This window comes from Octopus bimaculoides, chromosome 3, assembly GCF_046866305.1.
Source record: "Octopus bimaculoides isolate indiv1 chromosome 3, ASM4686630v1, whole genome shotgun sequence".
Lineage (NCBI taxonomy): Eukaryota > Metazoa > Mollusca > Cephalopoda > Octopoda > Octopodidae > Octopus > Octopus bimaculoides.
The window spans coordinates 56,471,497-56,492,980 of NC_142930.1; the positions used below are offsets into that span (position 1 = coordinate 56,471,497).

The window sequence follows — 21,484 nt, forward strand, 5'->3', positions numbered from 1 at the left end:
GGGTTCTCCAGTTTTGATAGCACCAGATTTTGGGAAATCATTTAAGCTTTCTATCGATGGTGTTCTGTTACAATCAGATGCAAAGGGTGTTGATCATCTTGTTGGTTATTACTCAACAAAATTTGACGAACACCAGCGAAATTATTCAACAATTGAGAGAGAAACCCTTGCCTTGTTATTGTCATTGTGACATTTTGACATATATTTTGGAACCACCAAGTATCCCATTGAAGTGTTCACCGACCACAATCCGCTGACCTTTCTGCACAAGACGAAGAACAAAAATCCGAGATTAATGAGATGGAGTTTATATTTGCAAGAATTTAATCTCCATATTCAACATATTCGAGGTAAAGACAATGTCAGTGCACCCGCAATGACAATCTCGAGTTCGCTGATTGTGACAGGATGTTACATGTATTTGTATCAGTTCTCCTAAATGTTTAAATAAGAAAGTTTTTACTGCGTTTAACTTTATTTCTTTGGGGGGGGGGGGGGGGGAATGTTATGTATACCTATAAGATAATGAAGGGTGAGAATTTACCCTATATTTTCCGAAGGTGGCGAGATAAACATTTGTCAACGACCGTTTTGGCAGAAATAACGTTGGTATGAATAACCAAATATATATACAGGAAGTTAGCATAATACGAGACAGGTAAACTCGTTCACTTCCTGTTAACAAGCAAGGTAGGTAATCTCGTATTTCCTGTTAAAAGGGGGAGTGGGGAAGACAGCGGGAGTTTGACGACGCGGATAGAACCAGAACGAGACGGAGCTGCGTACGGGTCGGACTATTTACCACCTACCTTGAAACAAATACAAAAAATGACGATTTTGTTTCAGAAATTAGCCAAAATATATTTTATCGTTATTCATAAATCATAGGGTAGCAAAAAATTTTTATTTACTACCAGTGGTCTTGCGAGAAGAAAAAATAAGTCAATTGACTATATATTATTCATTTAAAATACAGAGATGCCTATAATAGGACATCTAACCCGCTAGAAAGAGCAGCAAAAAACTCTATACCACAAAATTAGGGATAATTTCGAATGGGAATGAAAAATAAAAACATTTACCAATCTATTTTCCGTACCATGTTTTGGCAAAATATTTTATTTTGCTAAAATAGCTTGAAACCATGGTACGGAAAATAGATTGGTAAATGTTTTTATTTTTCATTCCCTTTCGAAATTCTCCCTAATTTTGTGGTATAGAGTTTTTTGCTGCTCTTTCTAGCGGGTTAGATGTCCTATTATAGCCATCTTTGTATTTTATATGAATATATAGTCTATTGGCTATTTTTTTCTTCTCGCTAGACCACTGGTAGTAAATAAAATTTCTAAAATCTTTTTGCTACCCTATGATTTATTGATAACGATAAAATATATTTTGGTTAATTTCTGAAAGAAAATCGACATTTTTGTATTTGCTGCCGATAAGGTAAAGGGCATATGCGCGGTAAATTTTGAAAAATTAAGCATAAGTCATGTTTTCTATGATATGCTTCGTGTTTATATGTTATATCTAGGTTATTCCGCTGAAGATAGCTTACCTGACAAAATATTTTATTTTACTAAAATAGCTTGAAACCATGGTACGGAAAATAGATTGGTAAATGTTTTTATTTTTTATTCCCTTTCGAAATTATTCCTAATTTTGTAGTATAGAGTTTTTTGCTGCTCTTTCTAGCGGGTTAGATGTCCTATTATAGGCATCTCTGTATTTTAAATATATATATATATATATATGGCAAATTAGTTTGGGAACTTAAAGACAACAACATAAAATTTTAATTAGACTGGCTAATTCTATCAACATCTATACCATATGACAAAAGTAAAAAAATTCTGCCCATTATGCAATACGGAACTGTTATTCATTTGATTCTCGAAGAATAAACTGGTGAACACGTTCATTGAAAACTCATACAGATGTAAACACTCGCAGCAACACGTATTTCTTTCCTTTAGGTAAAAAAATACTTATTTATATAATGCTGACAACTCAACTTGTAACTTATTAGTTCCTCAAATAATTCAAGAGACACATGTTAATTATACCTTTATATGTAAAAAGATATGGTAGACTTATCTCGCTTGATATATGTTATCTAAACACTCTTAATTTTTGAACCCAAATTAGAACACCAATAACATCTATAAACATATACTCAAACATTACTTTCAGTTCAACTTAACATAAACATTACTTCCTACGATGTTCAATATGTTGTGCTCAATTAACCTTATTCACTTGATTTCATACTTCTTCCGTACATCCATATCATTCATTTACTGCTTTCACTTTATTCAGCAAAAATAGGAGTTATTTATCATGTTCCAAGTTATATTAGTGGCAGTATTCTCCGCCTACGAATTCCATTTGTCCTCTTAAACTTTCTTAGACACATCTAAGATTCTGAAAAAAGTCTTAGTTCACTTGTTTACGTTCATCGTAAGATGAATCCAAAACATTTAAATATTCTCTTCTCTCTGCTCTATGACGTATAAATTACTGAACAATGTAACATTCCATTTTATCTCTTAAAAAACGCTTGCACCAACAGATATAGAACGTGATTACCGAAGTAAACTTTGGTAATAATATTAACGTAGTCTTTACAAGTAATTTTTACTCCTTTAACCCCTTCTTCTTGCCCCTCTCATTTCCATCTAACTTAACAACATAATCTACCTCTGTAGATTAATCGACCACCCATTACCTTTATTAATTGTCAATCATTTAATATCTTACTAATTAATATAAGCATCATTTTCCTATAAATATAGCATTTGTACGTATATACACAACAACCGTGTGTATATACGAACAAATGGGTGTATATAAATGCGTGTGTGTGTGTATCTATGTGTATGCATGTTTGTGTATGTATGCGTGTGTGTACACATGTATATGTATGAAATTATGTATGTGTAGGTGTGTATATGTGTATATAGATGTACGTGTGTATATATATGTATGCACATGTATGTATGGGTGTATGTGTATATATATATATATATATATATATATATATATGATTATACACATTTATGTCAACGCTACTTGTATAAATACAAGATTAACTCCCCTTTACGGTCCCATTATACATAAAACACTCTTCTCCAATAACTATCGGATTTAAATCATCTTATCTCCCAATTCTAAACTCTAAATTTCCTTTTTTCCTTCCTTTCTTCCCTTCTTTCCCAACGTACTGTCTAGTAGCGTTCCAACCTCCAACGGTTTTTTTAAATAAGTTACGTAGCAATCTTTACCTCCAGTTATCATATTCGGTTAAAACGTCTTACGTTTAAGCTGGTTCCTAAGTATTTCCCCGAAGAGAAGATTACATCCTTATCAACATCACCTATTCCTTATGGAAGGTATAATTTGTAATCTTCAAAACATATGTTGGAAATAAAAGAATTCATTTAACATATGCGTTTTACTCCATTTACTAATTTACTAAATTTATATATTTACTCAAGTACCCAAAATAACAAACAGTGTTTACCTCATAAACAGGAGTTACACCACAGTCACTTTGTGATCTTTGCTACCCTGGTATCTATTAACCAATTTATTTTGTCGGAGTTAATTATTAACTTAGAGAAAATAAATACATATAATATATATATATATATATATATATATATATATATATATATATATATATACACACACACATTTACATTTACATATATTGATATATGAATATATGGGTGCATATGTGTATATGTACATATATATATATATTGGAAGGTTTGGAGGTGATATACAGGAATTATATATCTGGATTATATATCTGGATAGTTGTACATTTACAGATTTTTATTAATATATCACATGTTTTACAAATATTAGTGCTTGCATCTATTCTTGTAGGTTCTTCAAATATGATTTCACTTCAGAGGATCTGTCTCTTTTTATAGTATTATTGAATGTGTAGGGCTGGAGATATATATATAAATATATATATATATATATATATATGACAGTAAAAGAGGGTGAGGAATGGAGGGAAATGTGAGAGAGTGTGTGTGGGGCCTGTATATCTGAAAGGAGTGTCAACGGGAAAGAGAAAGAAAAGCAGCTCTAGTATAATAAATACTGATAAATACTTATACTAATGTATATGCTTTGTGTATTATCCATGGCTCTAAGGCATTTTAACACTGGTAACATGAGAGTTATATACTCCGCGACGACATTGCAGCCACCGGAAAATACACAATGCATATACATTAGTATATGTATTTAACAATATTTATTATATTAGAGCTGTTTTTATTTCCAATGTAAATTTTCCCTTAGGTATGCAATTTCCGAGCATACCAACTTATGATTTTACAAGCCATGGGCATATAAGTCGTTGGACTGGCTAGCTGACTGGCCTTCAACCCAGGTGGGTAGGTAGTCTAGATAAGCCACAAAAATGGTGAAGCATCGATGTCCATCACTCCCAAATGGGATTGAGGGTGAGTTATCTTGCCTATCCATGACTCTAAGGTGTTTAACACCGGCGACATGAGAGTTATATACACTGCTACACCATTGCAGCCACTGGAAAATACACAAAGTACTTACATTAGTATATGTATCTAACAATATATATATATATATATATTCCCTCTCTGTTTCTTTGTGTGGAAGAGCGTAGGCTCGAAACGTTAAAGACTTTTTCACTTCCCGAGTGTTAAACTAATACATTTGTTTCTTGTCTACACCACCTGTCTTCGTCTTTTGTTTTTTTGTGGATTCTTCCTATACATATATATACAAAATAAATCCCGTTCTGTCTGTATAGGTGTGCAAATGATTATGACGGCTGTATTTTTCAACTGGTTTTCTCCAAACTTGGAACATACATCACTTATGCTCAGGGATGGCTTTAGATTCTTAAAAGTTTTCACATAATGAGTTATGGGCCCCCTAAAGGCAGAAAACATCTAATCCTGGGTTGCGCACAGAAGGGAAGTAACTCTTTGCGAAATAACTTTCAGGAATTTTCTCCCTTACATCCATTGGTCATAAAAAAAGATATAAAACATTGCTTTTTATATTAGATTCACGTCTTTCGAAGTTTTTTTAATATTTACTTTCGGTTTTCTTGCATCAGTGACGTCTATACCTCTCTGATTATATCTCTTTGCCCATCTATCTCTATCTCTCTATATTTATCTATGTCTCTGTATTTATCTGTTTATATCTTATCTATTTATATCTATCTTATTTATCTAACTAGCTAGCTCTCTCTATATATATCTCACTATCCATCTCTATATCTATCTATGTCTCTGTATTTATCTGTCTATATCTTCTCTATCTATATCTATCTTATTTGTCTAACTAGCTACCTCTCTCTCTATATCTCACTCACTCTGTATTGTTTTCACTTTCAGTTCAATTGCTATTGTTTTCCCTGTAAGTTTTCAATTGCTATTTGCAAACAACAACGACAAATTACTGACTCAAAGAACTTCACAATCACTAATGAAAGTTATTTCATACATAATTTACTGACAAAATTAACTTCATAAATTTCACTTTAATCCGTACACTTCATTGAATTTGCCTACAAGTTTCTTGTTTACTCTTGCAACGTTTTGTGTTGCTTTTTTGTTGTTGTTGTTGGAATTACTCATAAAAGTAAGTTCATAATCTACTAACAGAAGTAACTTGAATAGTTTCACTTAAATTCATACACTTAGTTAATTTCCCTAAAAATTTCTTATTTACTTTTGCAACGGTTTTGTGTTTTTCAGTTGTTAACGGCATTTTTCTTGTTCATTTGATACTGGCTCTTTGGTCTACTGACAGATTTCGCTTCAACCCATACAATTCTTTATTTTCTGTAAAAATTTCTTATTTACTGTCTGTCTGTCGTATTAAGAAAAATAATTTCTGTTATCCACTTATTTTCCTTGTTTACTATCTTCTGCATACATATATAACCATACCTAGAAGGAAAGTGTCAAATTTGTCAACGATGTCAGGGTCAGCCAAAAGAATGTCTCTGTCCAAGGAAAGAGAGACAGCTGCAGAAAGGGGAGCATACCAAGAAACAAACACTGTGCACTACAAAAGTCAGAGCATCACAAAGTGATGAACAGAGGTATGCACAGCTGACAAGGAATAGGATCTCCACTGCAGAACGAAGAGCAGTTGCAATAGCTCAGAGAAGCAACTTCTAGGAAGCAGCTTTCAATTATGATCCCGCAATTCATTATATAGATGACACTAGAATTTCCATTGGTGCAATGACAACTGAGTGCATATATTGTAAAACAAAGAAGTAGTCTGGAGAGACACCTGCACTGTGCTACAGTGGTGGAATGGTTAAACTTTCTGCAATACCCTAACCTCCAGAGCCATTGAAGAAACTGTTGTCACTTAACGTCTATGTTCCATGCTGGCATGAATTGGAGAGTTATCAATGTAGAAAATTGGTATCTCAGCAACTAGTAGCAGTTGAGATTTGCGTAATCTAGAGGGCGTTTTTAAATTTCATTATTCTCTTCAATCCGGACATCGCTGGGTATTTCTGCTAGTACATAAATATGTATGTGTATATATATATATATATATATATATATATATATATATAGTTTTTGCAGTCATTTTTATACGTTTGTTGTTCAATTTGAAAATTGGGTCATTCAAAATCGCAAGAAAAATTAGTGCCATTCAAATTCATTTTTCAATCATTGAATTTCGCACTTTGGTCAAAGAATTTAGCATTTATATCATTCAGATTAAAATGCCATTTGAGAGTGTTCAAATTAGTCTGAATGTAAGGAAGCATCTTCTCAAGCATTCAAATTTGCACATGAGCATACCAGTTTGGAATACATTTATTCAATTTAGCACTAATTTTACATCTGTGTTTTTTTTACTCACCTTCTAAGAAGTGAATGTTAAAAGTGACAAATTTAAATTACATGTTTTGTCATGCAAATCTTATGTTGTTATAGCTACAAGGAAGAAATAAATTACGTGATTCTTCTGTGCACGAAATCCTTTTTCATTGCAACATTTGTAACATAGGAAAAACTGCAATGTCACTTGTGCAGTGTTGGAAGAAATCAGCCTCGTTCACCAGTCCATTGCTGACAATATTTTCAGACAAAACTCTTTCAAAGTGTTCTTGGCAGAAACAGTTCAACATGTGCTGACATGTTCCCAGCGGATAAATCCATCTACTTGATTTACGACAACAAGCGGCCACACGTTCATGCTGACCTCCCAGCAATCCATGGATTAGCCTGAAAATCTTGCCTCCCTACTTGCAGTTTCTTGATCGTATGGAAATGGTGTACTCTTTATTTACGGTGGCTGTCAGGTGGAACCTCACTTGAACTGATTTGCAGCAAAAGGTTGGCGACTGGGCAGCTGCAGAAGAAGCCAGAATGACCATGGAAGAATGGCAAGCACATGTCATACAACAGGTCACAAGGCATAACATCAACGCTATCACTCCAGAAAATTGTGCTTGTTGGTATAGACACACCAAGACCTACCTCCTGAGATGCCTCAACCACCAGGAAATAGATAGCTAAATCCTCTCAAATGAACTCTCCCTATCAAGACTGTAAATCAATGAAAGACAAAATTCAAAATCAAAGAAATACATATTTTTCCAGACAAGACATATAATGCAAAGGAAGAACACATATCGCAACATAATGCATTCAAAATCAAAGAAAATGAGCATTTGTTATAATTGTGAGTTTCTTTAAAAAGATTGAAAAGGCTGGAATGCAATTTCATGAAGCCTTTAATGATAAATACATGTATCTATGCAAAAATAAAAGAATTCATAGACTGAATGCTTAAAGCATAAACAATGGATGAAAACACATGATAATGATAACAATGATCATGAGATAAAACCAAAACAGCTATTGTGCTAATTTGATCGTTCGAAATGTTAAATAGATTGCTCTGAAATAAACTTGAATGCTCAAAAAGATGCTTCCTTGCATTCTGAGTAATTTGAATGCTCTCAATGGGCATTTTAATTTGAATGATATAAATGCTAAATTCTTTGACCGAAGTGTGAAATTGAATGATTGCATAACAAATTTGACTGACTAGCTTCATGGTGCTAATATTTTTTGTGACTTTGAATGACCCAATCATCAAATTGACTGACAGACAGTACGAAAATGAAAGCAAAAAACCTATACTAAAACTCCAAGTTTGTCTGATTTCCTGCTGTTTGATTAAGATGATAAAGATTACAAATAAAATAATTATTTTCCCCTTTAAGAAAAAAAAAAAAATCAAGTTGAAAATGTTGGCATTTCAAAGAGTCGTGTCAGTCACCATTGTCTGTCCTTTTTTCTTACTTTCTTTTTCCTTCCCTTAATCATTTATACAGCTTTCAGAGCACCATGGACTTAAAAGATAGAGATACTCCCCATATTTTTATGAGATATTTTTGTATCATGGGTACTTGATTTCTTTTGCTTAAAGGGGAAAATAGCTATTTTATTTAAAATGAAATATTAATCTTATCGCTTTAATCAAAAAGCAGAAGATTACTTGCAGCGGGAGGAGTTGAATCTCATAGAATTGGAAAAATGAACAACAACAAATGGGTTGTACCTTATAATGGAACTATGTTAAGAGCATTCAAGTGCCACTGCAACATTTAAATCGTTACCACAGTGTAATAAATTAAGTTTGTCATTAAGTACATGCTGAAAAGAAATGACTGAGCTGCTGTTCATATAAACAATGACAACGAAATTAGTCAATATCTAATGGGTAGGTATATTGGCCCACTCAAAGCAGTTGTATCCATTTTAGGATTTTCAATTCATGAAAGAAAACCTGCAATAGTGAGACTGCAAGTTCATCTACCAGATGAACAAAGAATATTGCTCAGAAATAATGAGGATATATATATATATATATATATATATGTATGTGTATATATATGTATGTGTATATATATGTATGTGTATATATATGTATGTGTATATATATGTATGTGTATATATATGTATGTGTATATATATGTATGTGTATATATATGTATGTGTATATATATGTATGTATGTGTATATATATGTATGTATGTGTATATGTATGTATGTGTATATGTATGTATGTGTATATGTATGTATGTGTATATATATGTATGTGTATATATATGTATGTGTATATATATGTATGTGTATATATATGTATGTGTATATATATGTATGTGTATATATATGTATGTATGTGTATATATGTATGTATGTGTATATATATGTATGTGTATATATATGTATGTGTATATATATGTATGTATGTGTATATATATGTATGTATGTGTATATGTATGTATGTGTATATGTATGTATGTGTATATATATGTATGTATGTGTATATATATATGTATGTGTATATATATATGTATGTATGTGTATATATATATGTATGTATGTGTATATATATATGTATGTATGTGTATATATATGTATGTATGTGTATATATATGTATGTATGTGTATATATATGTATGTATGTGTATATATATGTATGTGTATATATATGTATGTATGTGTATATATATGTATGTATGTGTATATATATGTATGTATGTGTATATATATGTATGTATGTGTATATATATGTATGTATGTGTATATATATATGTATGTATGTGTATATATATATGTATGTATGTGTATATATATGTATGTATGTGTATATATATGTATGTATGTGTATATATATGTATGTATGTGTATATATATGTATGTATGTGTATATATATGTATGTATGTGTATATATATGTATGTATGTGTATATATATGTATGTATGTGTATATATATGTATGTGTGTGTATATGTATGTATGTGTATATATATGTATGTGTATATATATATATATGTATGTGTATATATATATATGTATGTGTATATATATATATGTATGTGTATATATATATATGTATGTGTATATATATATATATGTATGTGTATATATATATATATGTATGTGTATATATATGTATGTGTATCTATATATATATATATATGTATGTGTGTGTATATATATATATATATATATATATATATATATATATATATATATATGGCTGTCAATGAACGACATGAGAACAACATTGACAAAAATTCTTTTCATTGTGCATCAATGACAACTTTACAAAAACAGTACCTTATACTGAAATACCCATGTATTTCACTCGGAATGGTAGTAACAAAGAATGGCAAAGAAGAAAGAAAGGAAAAAGCTGAAGGCCATTTGAACATTTTCAAAGAAGAAACACTTGGTTATGTTTATGTTGTTACACCAAATGCAGGAGAACTGTGTTATTTAAGAATTTTATTGCATGAAGTCTAAAATAGTATTTTTTTATTTTCTCGCCATGCATCGATATTTTCACCTTGGAGTGGTTGTGACCCAACAGGTCATGATGGGTACATCTAGTGTGTATATATATATATATATATATATATAATAAAAGGAATAGTTTACATTTGGTAGCTAACTGGTAAAGCACGATCACTTTCAGAATGATCTTTAGGCATATAACAAATGAAAGACAGATTAGCCTTCTGGTCTGATACACAAGAGATGGTTCGACGGTTCACAATTCTAGAAATTAGTAAGACTAGTAAATTCTTGCAACCAGATATAGAGAGCTACTATACCACTGTCAACCCGATCGTTTTAATCAAGCCCTGATTTTTAGTGTGACAATTCCGATTTTTTCTGACGTGAAATAAATATACTTGCCACATGAGCCACTCTAGTAGATTTTGATGGTAGATTAGATCGGGAAAATGCATTTGATATAGCAATGGGCTCACATGATTCTGCTCAGGCCAGTGACCTAGTCAGAATATATATCCTTTCATTAATCCAGTCTTCCTTTCTGGGAGTAATAGGAGGTCTATATAGGGATGATGCCTTATTTTTTCTAGACAAAAGTAGTAAAGTACAGTTAAAAAGGCATAAGAAAAATTTCTTTAGGACTAAACACTACTATAAAGATTTTCGTAGAATGAACTTTCTTGACGCTACATTCTGTCTTGATACTGGATTATTTGAACCATTTCATAAACCGAATGATCATATCAAGCCCATTAATGTAGCATCCAATCATTCACCCTCAATTATACAGGGAGTAGTTAAGAGTATTTCTACTAGAATCTCTAGATTATCTGCCACCAGTAAAATTTTCAAATCTCATGCATCTTATTATAATGATGCTCTAGCTAGGGCTGGGTACCATGAAAAAAATTCAATATATACAAGGAACAGGCATAAGCGATGCACATTGTATACCACCACAATGTTACCATTTAAGAACTTGCTTTGATAAAGAATACAGGCCAGAAGAATTGGTCATGTCAATGATCTACTAACGAAACCTCAGACACATGCGACATAATAATTCAACTGCTTGTTCCAATCTTGTACAACATGCTCGCTCAAATAAGCCTAACAACAGATAAAGGAATCAGGATGTCCTCTGGTTCAACCTAAGTTTTGGTTTGCATGTTTCAACCAAGATCGCTGGAAATTTTTTGCTGCTTTGGACAAGTGTTTTCCTAGATCCAATCGGTATCCTGCTATTTTTAATCGACACACCGTGAAGGTATCCTATGCCAACTCTGCTAATTTAGAGCAGCTTATGCATCGCATAAACAATAGCAAAATGTGGCAAAGGTTCAATAACCTACCTACTGGATCCAGCAAACATTTGCGTCTAAATACCAACCAAACAGATGTAAACTGCATTGATAAACACCAGTTATAACCAATTTGTAGTAGAAGAAATTCTCAAGGTACAGCTAACATAGTAACAACACTGGTTAATGGAGTCAGGACTGCCTTATATACAAATAAATATGATAAATGCTCTTGATGAATCTCTGTATGAGTACAAATCTTGTATATAAATATACTGTGCACACAAGGGGAGGGCCTTATGTTTAGATTGGGCAGACAGCGGATTCATTTAAGAATTGTTATCGTAACCATGTTGCCAACTTTAAGACAATTAATAAGAGACATTCAACATCTTTGGCAGATTTTGTATGGCAACTAAAGGAGGATAAAACGAAGTGCAGCATTAAGTGGTCCATAGTAAGGTATGCAAAACCATACAATAGAATTTCCAGGAGATGCCATCTCTACTCCTAGGAATCCCTGTCTATTCTGTGGATTAACGAGAAGATAATTAATAGAATTTCTGAATGACTCTCAAGATGCCTATACGCATATAAATGTACTTTCGCACAATGCAGTGACAATGAATTTTGAGTAACCGTTAGCTTAATTTAATTTGCTTTAAGGCATGGATATACACAAGAAGCAGGCATAAGCAGCACTGGTAATTCCTACAACTGCGATGCACATCATATACCACCACAATGTTACCATTTGAGAACTCACTCGGATAAAGAATACAGACCAGAAAGAATTGGTCATATCCATGAACTACCAATGAAAACTCATAGACACATGTGACATAATAATTCAACTGCTTGTTCCAATTCTGTACAACACACCTGATCACATAAGCCTAACAACAGATATAGGAATCAGGATGGGCTTGGTGATCTGGCACAATGTTGGTAGATGTAGTTCATCATAACATGCAAGCTATAATGGAAGCAATCAGCATTGGATAAATTGAGCCTCTCTCATCAGGGTAGAAAAACAATCTTACATTTCAGATCATAATGCAGAGAAGTTCAAATGATTAAATGTGGGGAGTAAGCAGTATTAGAGGGAGGAAGTAGGAGGGTTAGTGGAATTATGGGGAGTGTTAAGATAGGGAATGATGAGAGGAGATAAGACGTTAGTTCAGGAAGAGGGAGGGGGTTAAGAATGAGGGTATTAAGGAAGATGGTAGTAGAGGTGGAAAGTTGGGAGTTGAGTGAGAGGGTGGGATAAGTGGTATTCGAAGGGTGGTCAATTGTTGTTGGGTCCATGTATAGGTGTCAAAGTTTAGGAATAATAGCTATAGAATTATGGGAATTTGAGACAGTGAGAAAAGGGATAGCAATTTGAGGGAGGGAAATTGTCTAATTTGGTGGTGGAGGGAGATTAATAAGGTATGTGGAAAGGTATGAGAGAAGATAGAGGGATGTGGACAGAGTGGCGGGTGAGTCAGTGGTCAAGGTAGCAGTGGTTAATACTATAACGAACGTGGGTTGGAGGATGAGTACTGAGGTGTGGAAAGGTGTATGAAATTGATTAGAAAGAGGTGAATAGAGAGGGAGGGAGGGATTGATAGGTTAGTGGCTAATTGAGTGGGATAGTTGTAAGTGTTATTGGTTGAAGAGAGAAATGCGAGAATAGGGAAAGAATACAACTTGTGAGGATGGGGAGGCCGTGAGGGATGTGGTAGGTTAGAGGAATTTGCAATGGTAATCATGAGAAGGAATAATTTAGTAGAAAGGGTGATATTAGTGGAAGAGATAAGTTGCAAGACTGACCTAGTTGAACCTTAAGGTTAATTATTGTTAGGGATAATGATAGTTATGGTATTACATAGATTTAATGCAATAAGTAAATGATGAGTAGAACTTGTGTTTACAAATGTATGTATGTATGTATGAATGTATGTATGTATGCATTTATATGTGTATATTATACCAGAGCCTAAAGTGTAAGGTGATGAATAGATATTTATATGAGTTTATTTAACATTTTGCATTTTACTAAGATATTGAGGAACTGATTTAAAGGTTTTACATAAAAAAAATCCTCCCATGGTTGTATATTCTTTTATTGTTGCTATCATACTCAGGAAATTCTGGAACTTATTTATTACAGGAAAATGAATATGAATATTTAGCTATATATATGTAGAGATTATATTCCAGAAAATACATAATATATATACATATTGTTTAATGACTGGGTATCTGGAGATGTATAGATTCATATAAGGAGTACAACATAAAGAAGAAAAAAACGCAAATGCAACAAAAACAAAAAATAATAATAAATTTTAGTAGAAGAGAGAAACTGCCAGCAAATTCTGAAAAGCAAAGATTGTGGTAATAATAGAATAAACAGGGAAAAGGCACATTGTCATGACAAGCTAATACTTGGAGAATGCTTTTAAAGGAATATTTGCTCGTATGGCAACAGAAAAAAAAATCCCAAGAGAACTACAAAGTACAACTATTTCTAACTTAAATATATCATTCACAGTTTTAAGCAGCATTTTGTAATAAACAGGCATATTCTAACTTACAGCAAAAACCCAGTTTTCTTGATAGAATGTTTGATATTTTGTGGACATGATGTTTTGTAGAAGCTATTAATCTTAGCATATGTAATCTTATTGCAATGAGAGTAGAATAATAAAGAGTAAGTCAGTGGTGTTATTTTGTTTTCTTTAAACATGAAAATGTTATTATTGTCATATTTCAGGAAATGAAAAATAAATTATTGATTGAGGAAACTGATGCTAAATCTAAGATCTTTTATTTCTGATGTGATATTTTTGGAAATATAGAGGTTGATTTCATATGTATGTGAACAGATGCATTTGAAGCCAATGAGAGAGCCTCTATATGGTCACTTAAACTATTAGAAATAATAGCCAACTATACCTTAAATCCTATCGCAATGATTTAGAAAAGAATCAATTGGATAATGTCTCCTGGATTTTTTAGAAATAAGGAAACATAAAAGAGAGCATTGATCTGTTGGAATGGTTTTTATCTCAGGTCTGCTTAATCAGTGCTGTTCTGAATCTAAATAGCAACAACTACAACTTATTGTAAATAAGTTTCATCTTTCTCCTTACTGCACTTTATGACTGAAATGACTCTCTCTCTCTCTCTCTCAGATTTTTACTTTCTTTTTTCTGGTTTTGAGAAGCCTAATTTCTCAAGATTGGTATTTAGGCAGTGTGTTACATATCCTAGGGTCCCAACAATTACAAGTTTAGACCTGAACTTGTAATCTGGATAGAGTAACTGCAGATTTCTCAATAGTCCAGCATGGGTGTTCTCTTTTTCACTGATCCTCAGCTTTATGCTAACATCTGCTGTATGTAAGTATGTATGTATGTCTGTCTGTATGTATGTATATATGTATGAATGTATGTATTTTGCTTTATAACATAGGTTCAAATTCTTGTTGTGGGTATTATCACCTCAATCAACTCAATAATTGTTATTTTATAAATTTTGAAAAATGTTGTGGAGTGCTTTGATGATTGGCCAGCTGAAAGATTAAAGACTACAAAGAGAGAAGAGAGAAAGATGTATATATATTATAGGTGAGGAGTAGAGATATGACAAATTCAGAGAGAAACTTTCTTTATGGAATAATAATGAAAATATCAATAATAAATTTGTCAATGGAGTGAATGCTCAATTATAATACTGCTGATTCAGAGAATTAGACAGAATCTGTTGCTTTATTTTTTAAGGATATTTTTTATAAAGGTATGAATGATATTTGGTTTGATTGTTTCTTGCTCCATTGACAGACTGGTATTTCTGCAGCATAATTCTAGTTCAATAGCTTGAAATTGGGTTCCAGTCAAGCTTGTAGTGGATTGAAATAATGAAGCTGATTTCAGTTGGTTATGCTCTGATATGAAGTTGTTTTTAAGAGGTTGAAAGGAAGGAACAAAACCACACATTACTTTGATAGAGTATTAGTGTATGTCTCTTGTAGATTTTCCTATGGCAAAAACATTTCCCTAATACTTGCAGTCATCTGTTGCAAGCAATTTTTCTAATGCATTAATACATTTTCAAAGTTATAATGTGTGGTTTAGATATTTGCAGAATTTTCTGATTATGAGTATTTCTGTTCATAACTATGTAAGTAACCTACTTTTCCTTCTCTTTTGTCATGATGAAGAAAAAGCCATTTATATTGTTTTTAACTTACTAATGATTGGTACAGATGTTATTTTGGAGTGGTTTATTATCAAAATAAAGTTGAAAAATCTTAACCTTTTGTTTCATCATGTATTTGTTCATACTTAAAAGCAAAATTTTCATTAAATATCTTAGTCAGAAAAGATAAAATAGAGTATACTTTAAAAATTCATTTATGTTTTAAAATTTAAAGTAACTGTTTGGTTGAAGAGAGGATGTGAATCAACCAATAAGTTATTAAGCTGTAACTTATACATTCAGTAACTTTTATCATTTGACTGTGCAGTCAATAAGATGGTAACAGTTCCCTAATAAAGTTAGTGGGAGAAGAGAAAATGACCCGAAGGATTTAGAAGATAGAGAAATTTGTTTGGCTTACTTTATTGAATTATCTGGTGGTTTATAATAAATAACTGGATTAGCTTGCAAAAGAAACAGAAGAATCCAGATAATCTTAGGAAAATTCTGTAGATAATTCTATTCAGTAAACCTCTTTGAACTATATATCCATATCTAAAAAATTATCCCTTTACAGTATTTGCTGCTCTTCAGTTACTTTGTTTTTGGTGGATACTATTATATACATTCTATGCACTAAAATTCAGTATGCGTGCATGTGCATGTGATTCAGGAATAGTTGCTTTCTATTTACTGTTGACAAATTATTATTATCATTATTTTTGTTGTTGTAAATAGTAAGCAAACAGAACCAAACTGCAATGCAGATAAGAAATAATATTTAAACAATGTATATTAGAGATGATTATCATGAGGAAATTTATAAAGCACTCAAAACAACTTTTCTTTGAATTTTTTTATCTTTAGTTCAGTTATATTTTATAGTCACTTGCTCGGAGAGATGCAATTTTATTGTCATTTTATAGATGTGTTGCTTAGTATTAAACTCCATCAATGTGTTTCTGTCAATGCAAGTTTGAAAGTTGTACTACATCACATTAAAGTCATTACAGTATTTTTAGAACACTTCCTTAGTATTTTTCTTTTCCATATTTATAATTCTACATTTTATGTTGATTACACATAATGAAAGAATATCTCAAACAATTAAGTGGTTATAAATATTGGCCAGATATTAGATTAACCTTGTTGTTTTATTTTTGGAAAAATAAGATATAGTAAAACAAATTTTATTGCGAATGCTTACTTGAACATATTCAATATAAATACTTTAATTTCTTAGTGACCTAATATTATATTATAGGTTATATTATTTTTTATTTTATGCACCATTTAAAGCCTAGCCAGGCTCATGGGCCTGGTTTCCCAGTTTCTATGGCGTATATGTTCCCCCCCCAGCTGGATGGGACGCCAGTCCATCGCAGTGTTACTCAAGAAACAGGAAGAAAGAGTGAGAGAAAGTTGGGGAGAAAGAGTACAACAGGGGTCGCCACCTTCCCCCTGCTGGAGCCTCGTGGAGTCTTAGGTGTTTTTGCTCAATAAACACACACAACGCCTGGTCTGGGAATCAAAACCGTGATACTCCGACCACAAGTCCGCTGCCCTAACCACTGGGCCATTGTGCCTCCACATATAGGTTATACCAGAATCAAAAGAGTTCTTTAACATTTATTCAAAATATATTATAAAATATGCTGAAAATTATTTTCTAAAATCACCTTACATTGTAAAAATAATAATGATGGACTCTCCTGTCGAAGATGATGTATGATTGTTCAGTGCTTTACCGAACAACCTACACGAATGGTTTGCTTATAGTGATCAAATGTTTGTGCCACACATTAGCTCACTCCCTCCTTCAAATCAACTTTGTCTGAACAGGTGCACAGTGTACCACATGTCATGTGTTGAGAAGTGATCACAGAGCAATGTGAGATGAAGTGTTTTGCTCAAGAACACAATGCACCACCTTGCCTAGGAATTGAAACCATGATCTAGTGATCTTGAGTGCATCACCCTAACCACTTAGCCATGTGCCCTCATTATTATTATTATTAATAATAATAATGATAATAATAATAATCCTTTCTACTGAAGTCACAAGGCCTGAAATTGGGGGAGGGGACTAGTCAATTACATTGACCCCAGTGTTTTACTGGTGCTTAATTTATCAACCATGAAAGGATAAAAGACAAAGTTGGCCATGACAGAATTTGAACTCAGAACATAGTGATGGGTGAAATACTGTTAAGCATTTCATCCAGTGTGCTAATGATTCTGTTAGCTTGCCACCCACCTTAATAATAATAATAATAACAATGTACTGAGAAGAGCATTATCGCTGTGAAAACAACATCCATACATGAATTTTTTTAAAAAATTTTATTTTATTTTATTTTATTTTATTTTTATTTTAGATACATATTTTACCTGTGAATTTTCGTGTGTAAACTGGGAATGCATACAAGTTTCTCTGCCCTAGGTGTATGGAAAACACTCGGCGAGAAATGGAGGAAAATTTGAAGAAGAAAAAAAACAACATGATAATAATAACAACAATAATAATAATAATAATAATAATAATAATCCTTTATACAATAAGCACAAGGCTTGAAATTTGAAGGGAGGGGATTAGTTGATTACATCCCAGTACTCCACTGGTGCTTAATTTTTCAATCCTGAAAAGATGAAAGGCAAAGTCAGTCTTGGCAGAATTTGAACTCAGAATGTAAAGACAAATGAAATGCCGTGAAGCATTTTACCTGGCATTCTTTTATCCGTTTATTTGTTTACTTGTTTCAGTCATTTGACTGTAATCATGCTGGAGCACTGCCTTTAGTCAAAGGAATCGACCCCAGGAATTATTCTTTGTAAGTCTAGTAAAGATTCTATCGGTCTCTAATGCCAAACTGCTAAGTTACGGGCACATAAACACACCAACATCGGTTGTCAAGCGTTGGTAGGGGAACGACCACAGACTCACAAACATATACATACATACAGACATACATATATATACATATATATATATATATATATATATATATATATATATGTATATATGTATATATGTATAAATACGACGGACTGAACCCGGAACCTTGTGGTTGGGAAGCAAGCTTCTTACCACACAGTCATGCCTAACAATTCTGCCAGCTCAAATAATGATAGAACATTTACAGTATGATTTCTAATACAATATGTAAATTGCCAACAGTAATTTCAAGGTGCTGACATAGCTATGTGGTTAAGAGCATGCTTCTTGACAAAGCAGTTTCAGGTTCAGTCCCACTGTGTAGCATCTTTGACAAGTGTGTTCTACTATAACCCCAGACCAACCAAATCCTTGAGAGTAGATTTGGTAGACTAATTATGTGTGTGTGTGTGTGTGTGCACGCGCACATGTGTGTGTGTGTGTGTGTGTGCTTGTGTGTACCTTATTTTGACTTTATGTGATAGCTGTGTACCAGCATCATGATTTACAAGCAATGGTGTTTGTATCTAGTCCTCTAGGAACATCATGTTTAAACAAGGGAGATATGTTACCTTGATTGGAGCAACCAAGTATTGGCATCATGAAGGGCACCTGGCAATAAAAAGTCTGCTTTAACGAAGTCTACTGATTTCTGAAAGCATGGAAAAGCAGACGTTAAAACAATGACGATGACCGCCAACAGTGTATGTTTATATTCCTGCATGAAAATGCTTTACTCGTAACATGGAAAACATCAATTCATCTGCAAATATTAGGATAATTCAGTTATGCTAAATTTCATAATTTTTTTTTAATTTGTGGCTATTTTGCTGTATTCCAAAGTATGAGCAAGGCCTTTTATGGCAATGTAAGCAATTTCAAAATCATATAATACCTTTATTGTTATTGAGTGAAAGAGCCATGCATGTCATCAAAGTGACACTGGGGTACAAATACATGCAACCCAATATGCTTATCATGACTACTCATCTGATAAGGGTACACCAGGCTCATGCATCACAACCTTATGTGTGTAACATGATGATTTTGTATCAAGATGAAGAGTGAAGAGTGAATGACTTTGCAGGTGGGCCCAGTTAGAATTTTCTTTGTGTCGAGTAGCCCATCTACTCAACAAGTCCCTGAATAAGGATGTTGAATGAAACACCCATGTTTCTGGAAGTGAATTATGCAAACCCCCAAAGAATTCCTCTCAACACATGGCTATGATGCTCCCCCACTACTTTTTGTCATAATCAGAGATGCACATATCATCAGCCACCAAGAGACATGCTCAACTGGTTAAGGTCAAACAACTTACAAGCAAATCTGTGGTACTGAGCGGAATATTTGCTGTAGCCCATCTTTTTATACCAAGACAAAACAATGTACATGATAACACTTCCAATCAGTTAAGATCAGAAGCCACGAGAGCCACTGCCTGGTATTGCATATTATTATTATTGTGAAAATCATTGCAGCCAAGAAACATCCTTAAAGCTAGGGAGCAGCAAAAACAACATCATTTTAGTTTCTAAAAACTGGCTTCATTTTCTTTTCTGATCTCTCCATCAGGTCTGAGACTCCAGTCAAAGAGAATTATTTTCAGGATATGAGCAGTTTCTAATGGAATAATTTTCTGTATAGTGCTAATATCATATTTGGTTTTAAGTTGGTCAAGAGACTATCAGTATAGGAATAACTTTATTAGTGATGTTCCACATTCTTTTTTTATTTCTGCCTTCAAATTTTCATAATCGGTAACCTTTGCAGCTTCTTTAGCTGCTACATTATGGCCGTGGAGGTGCAATGGCCCAGTGGTTAGGGTAGCAGACTCGCAGTCATAGGATCGCGGTTTCGATTCCCAGACCAGGCGTTGTGAGTGTTTATTGAGCGAAAACATCTAAAGCTCCATAAGGCACCGGTAGGGGATGGTGGCGAACTCTGCTGTACTGTTTCACCACAACTTTCTCTCAATCTTACTTCCTGTTTCTGTTGTGCCTGTAATTCAAAGGGTCAGCCTTGTCATACTGTGTCACGCTGAATATCCCCGAGAACTACTTTTAGGGTACACGTGTCTGTGGAGTGTTCAGCCACTTGCACGTTAATTTCACGAGCAGGCTGTTCCATTGATCAGATCAACTGGAACCCTCGACGTCGTAAGCGACAGATTGCCAACACATTATGGCCACCTGGTAATGCTAAATCAATAATGAAATTTTTGAGAGACTCCTTGACCAGCAATATGATGTTTGGTCATCTACACTTGATCACTTTGTCCACTTGCACATTAAAGTCTCGCTGAATGTCTGTGCTGTTGTTCTCCATGATTGGATTTGTCTTGTGGTCATACCAATTCTCTTGTACTTCTAATCCATAGAATATATAGAGGTTCTATAAAACATACTGACTCACTTTGTCATGGCAGGCATTGTATTCATGTGAAAGCATCCCACACTCACACTGACAATGTGTGTCATACTCTCCACATATTTCCCACACAAGCAGCACTTTCAGCTGTCTTTTAAGTAGACTTCTTTATGGAGTTAGTCACAGCGGCCTGATCCTGGGCTGCAATAAGAAGATATTCTGTTTGTCTCTTTAGCTCTTCCCTCCCTAGCCATGTCAATGAATCATCAGTCTTCACATTTCTACTTCCCCTTTCAAACTTTCCATGTAGATCCATTGGCCTC

At 33.3% G+C, this 21,484-nt stretch overlaps 2 protein-coding genes across 3 annotated transcripts in view; both read left to right on the plus strand.

The window, feature by feature from the left end:
• The window catches only part of LOC149136547 (uncharacterized), a 20,731-nt gene extending 2,198 nt beyond the window's left edge, over nucleotides 1-18,533 (plus strand). Inside the window, exon 2 of one of the 2 annotated variants that reach the window (XM_089349013.1) lies at nucleotides 18,235-18,533. In XM_089349013.1, coding sequence (XP_089205139.1) covers nucleotides 18,235-18,299 — 65 coding nt within the window. In that variant the 3' untranslated portion in view covers nucleotides 18,300-18,533. Of the gene's footprint in view, nucleotides 1-12,334; nucleotides 13,632-18,234 lie in introns of those variants that run through there. The other variant, XM_089349015.1, reaches the window with a different exon arrangement.
• LOC106868455 (atrial natriuretic peptide receptor 1) overlaps nucleotides 1-21,484 on the plus strand; it is an 880,915-nt gene that overhangs the window by 677,655 nt on the left and 181,776 nt on the right. The window lies entirely within an intron of this gene.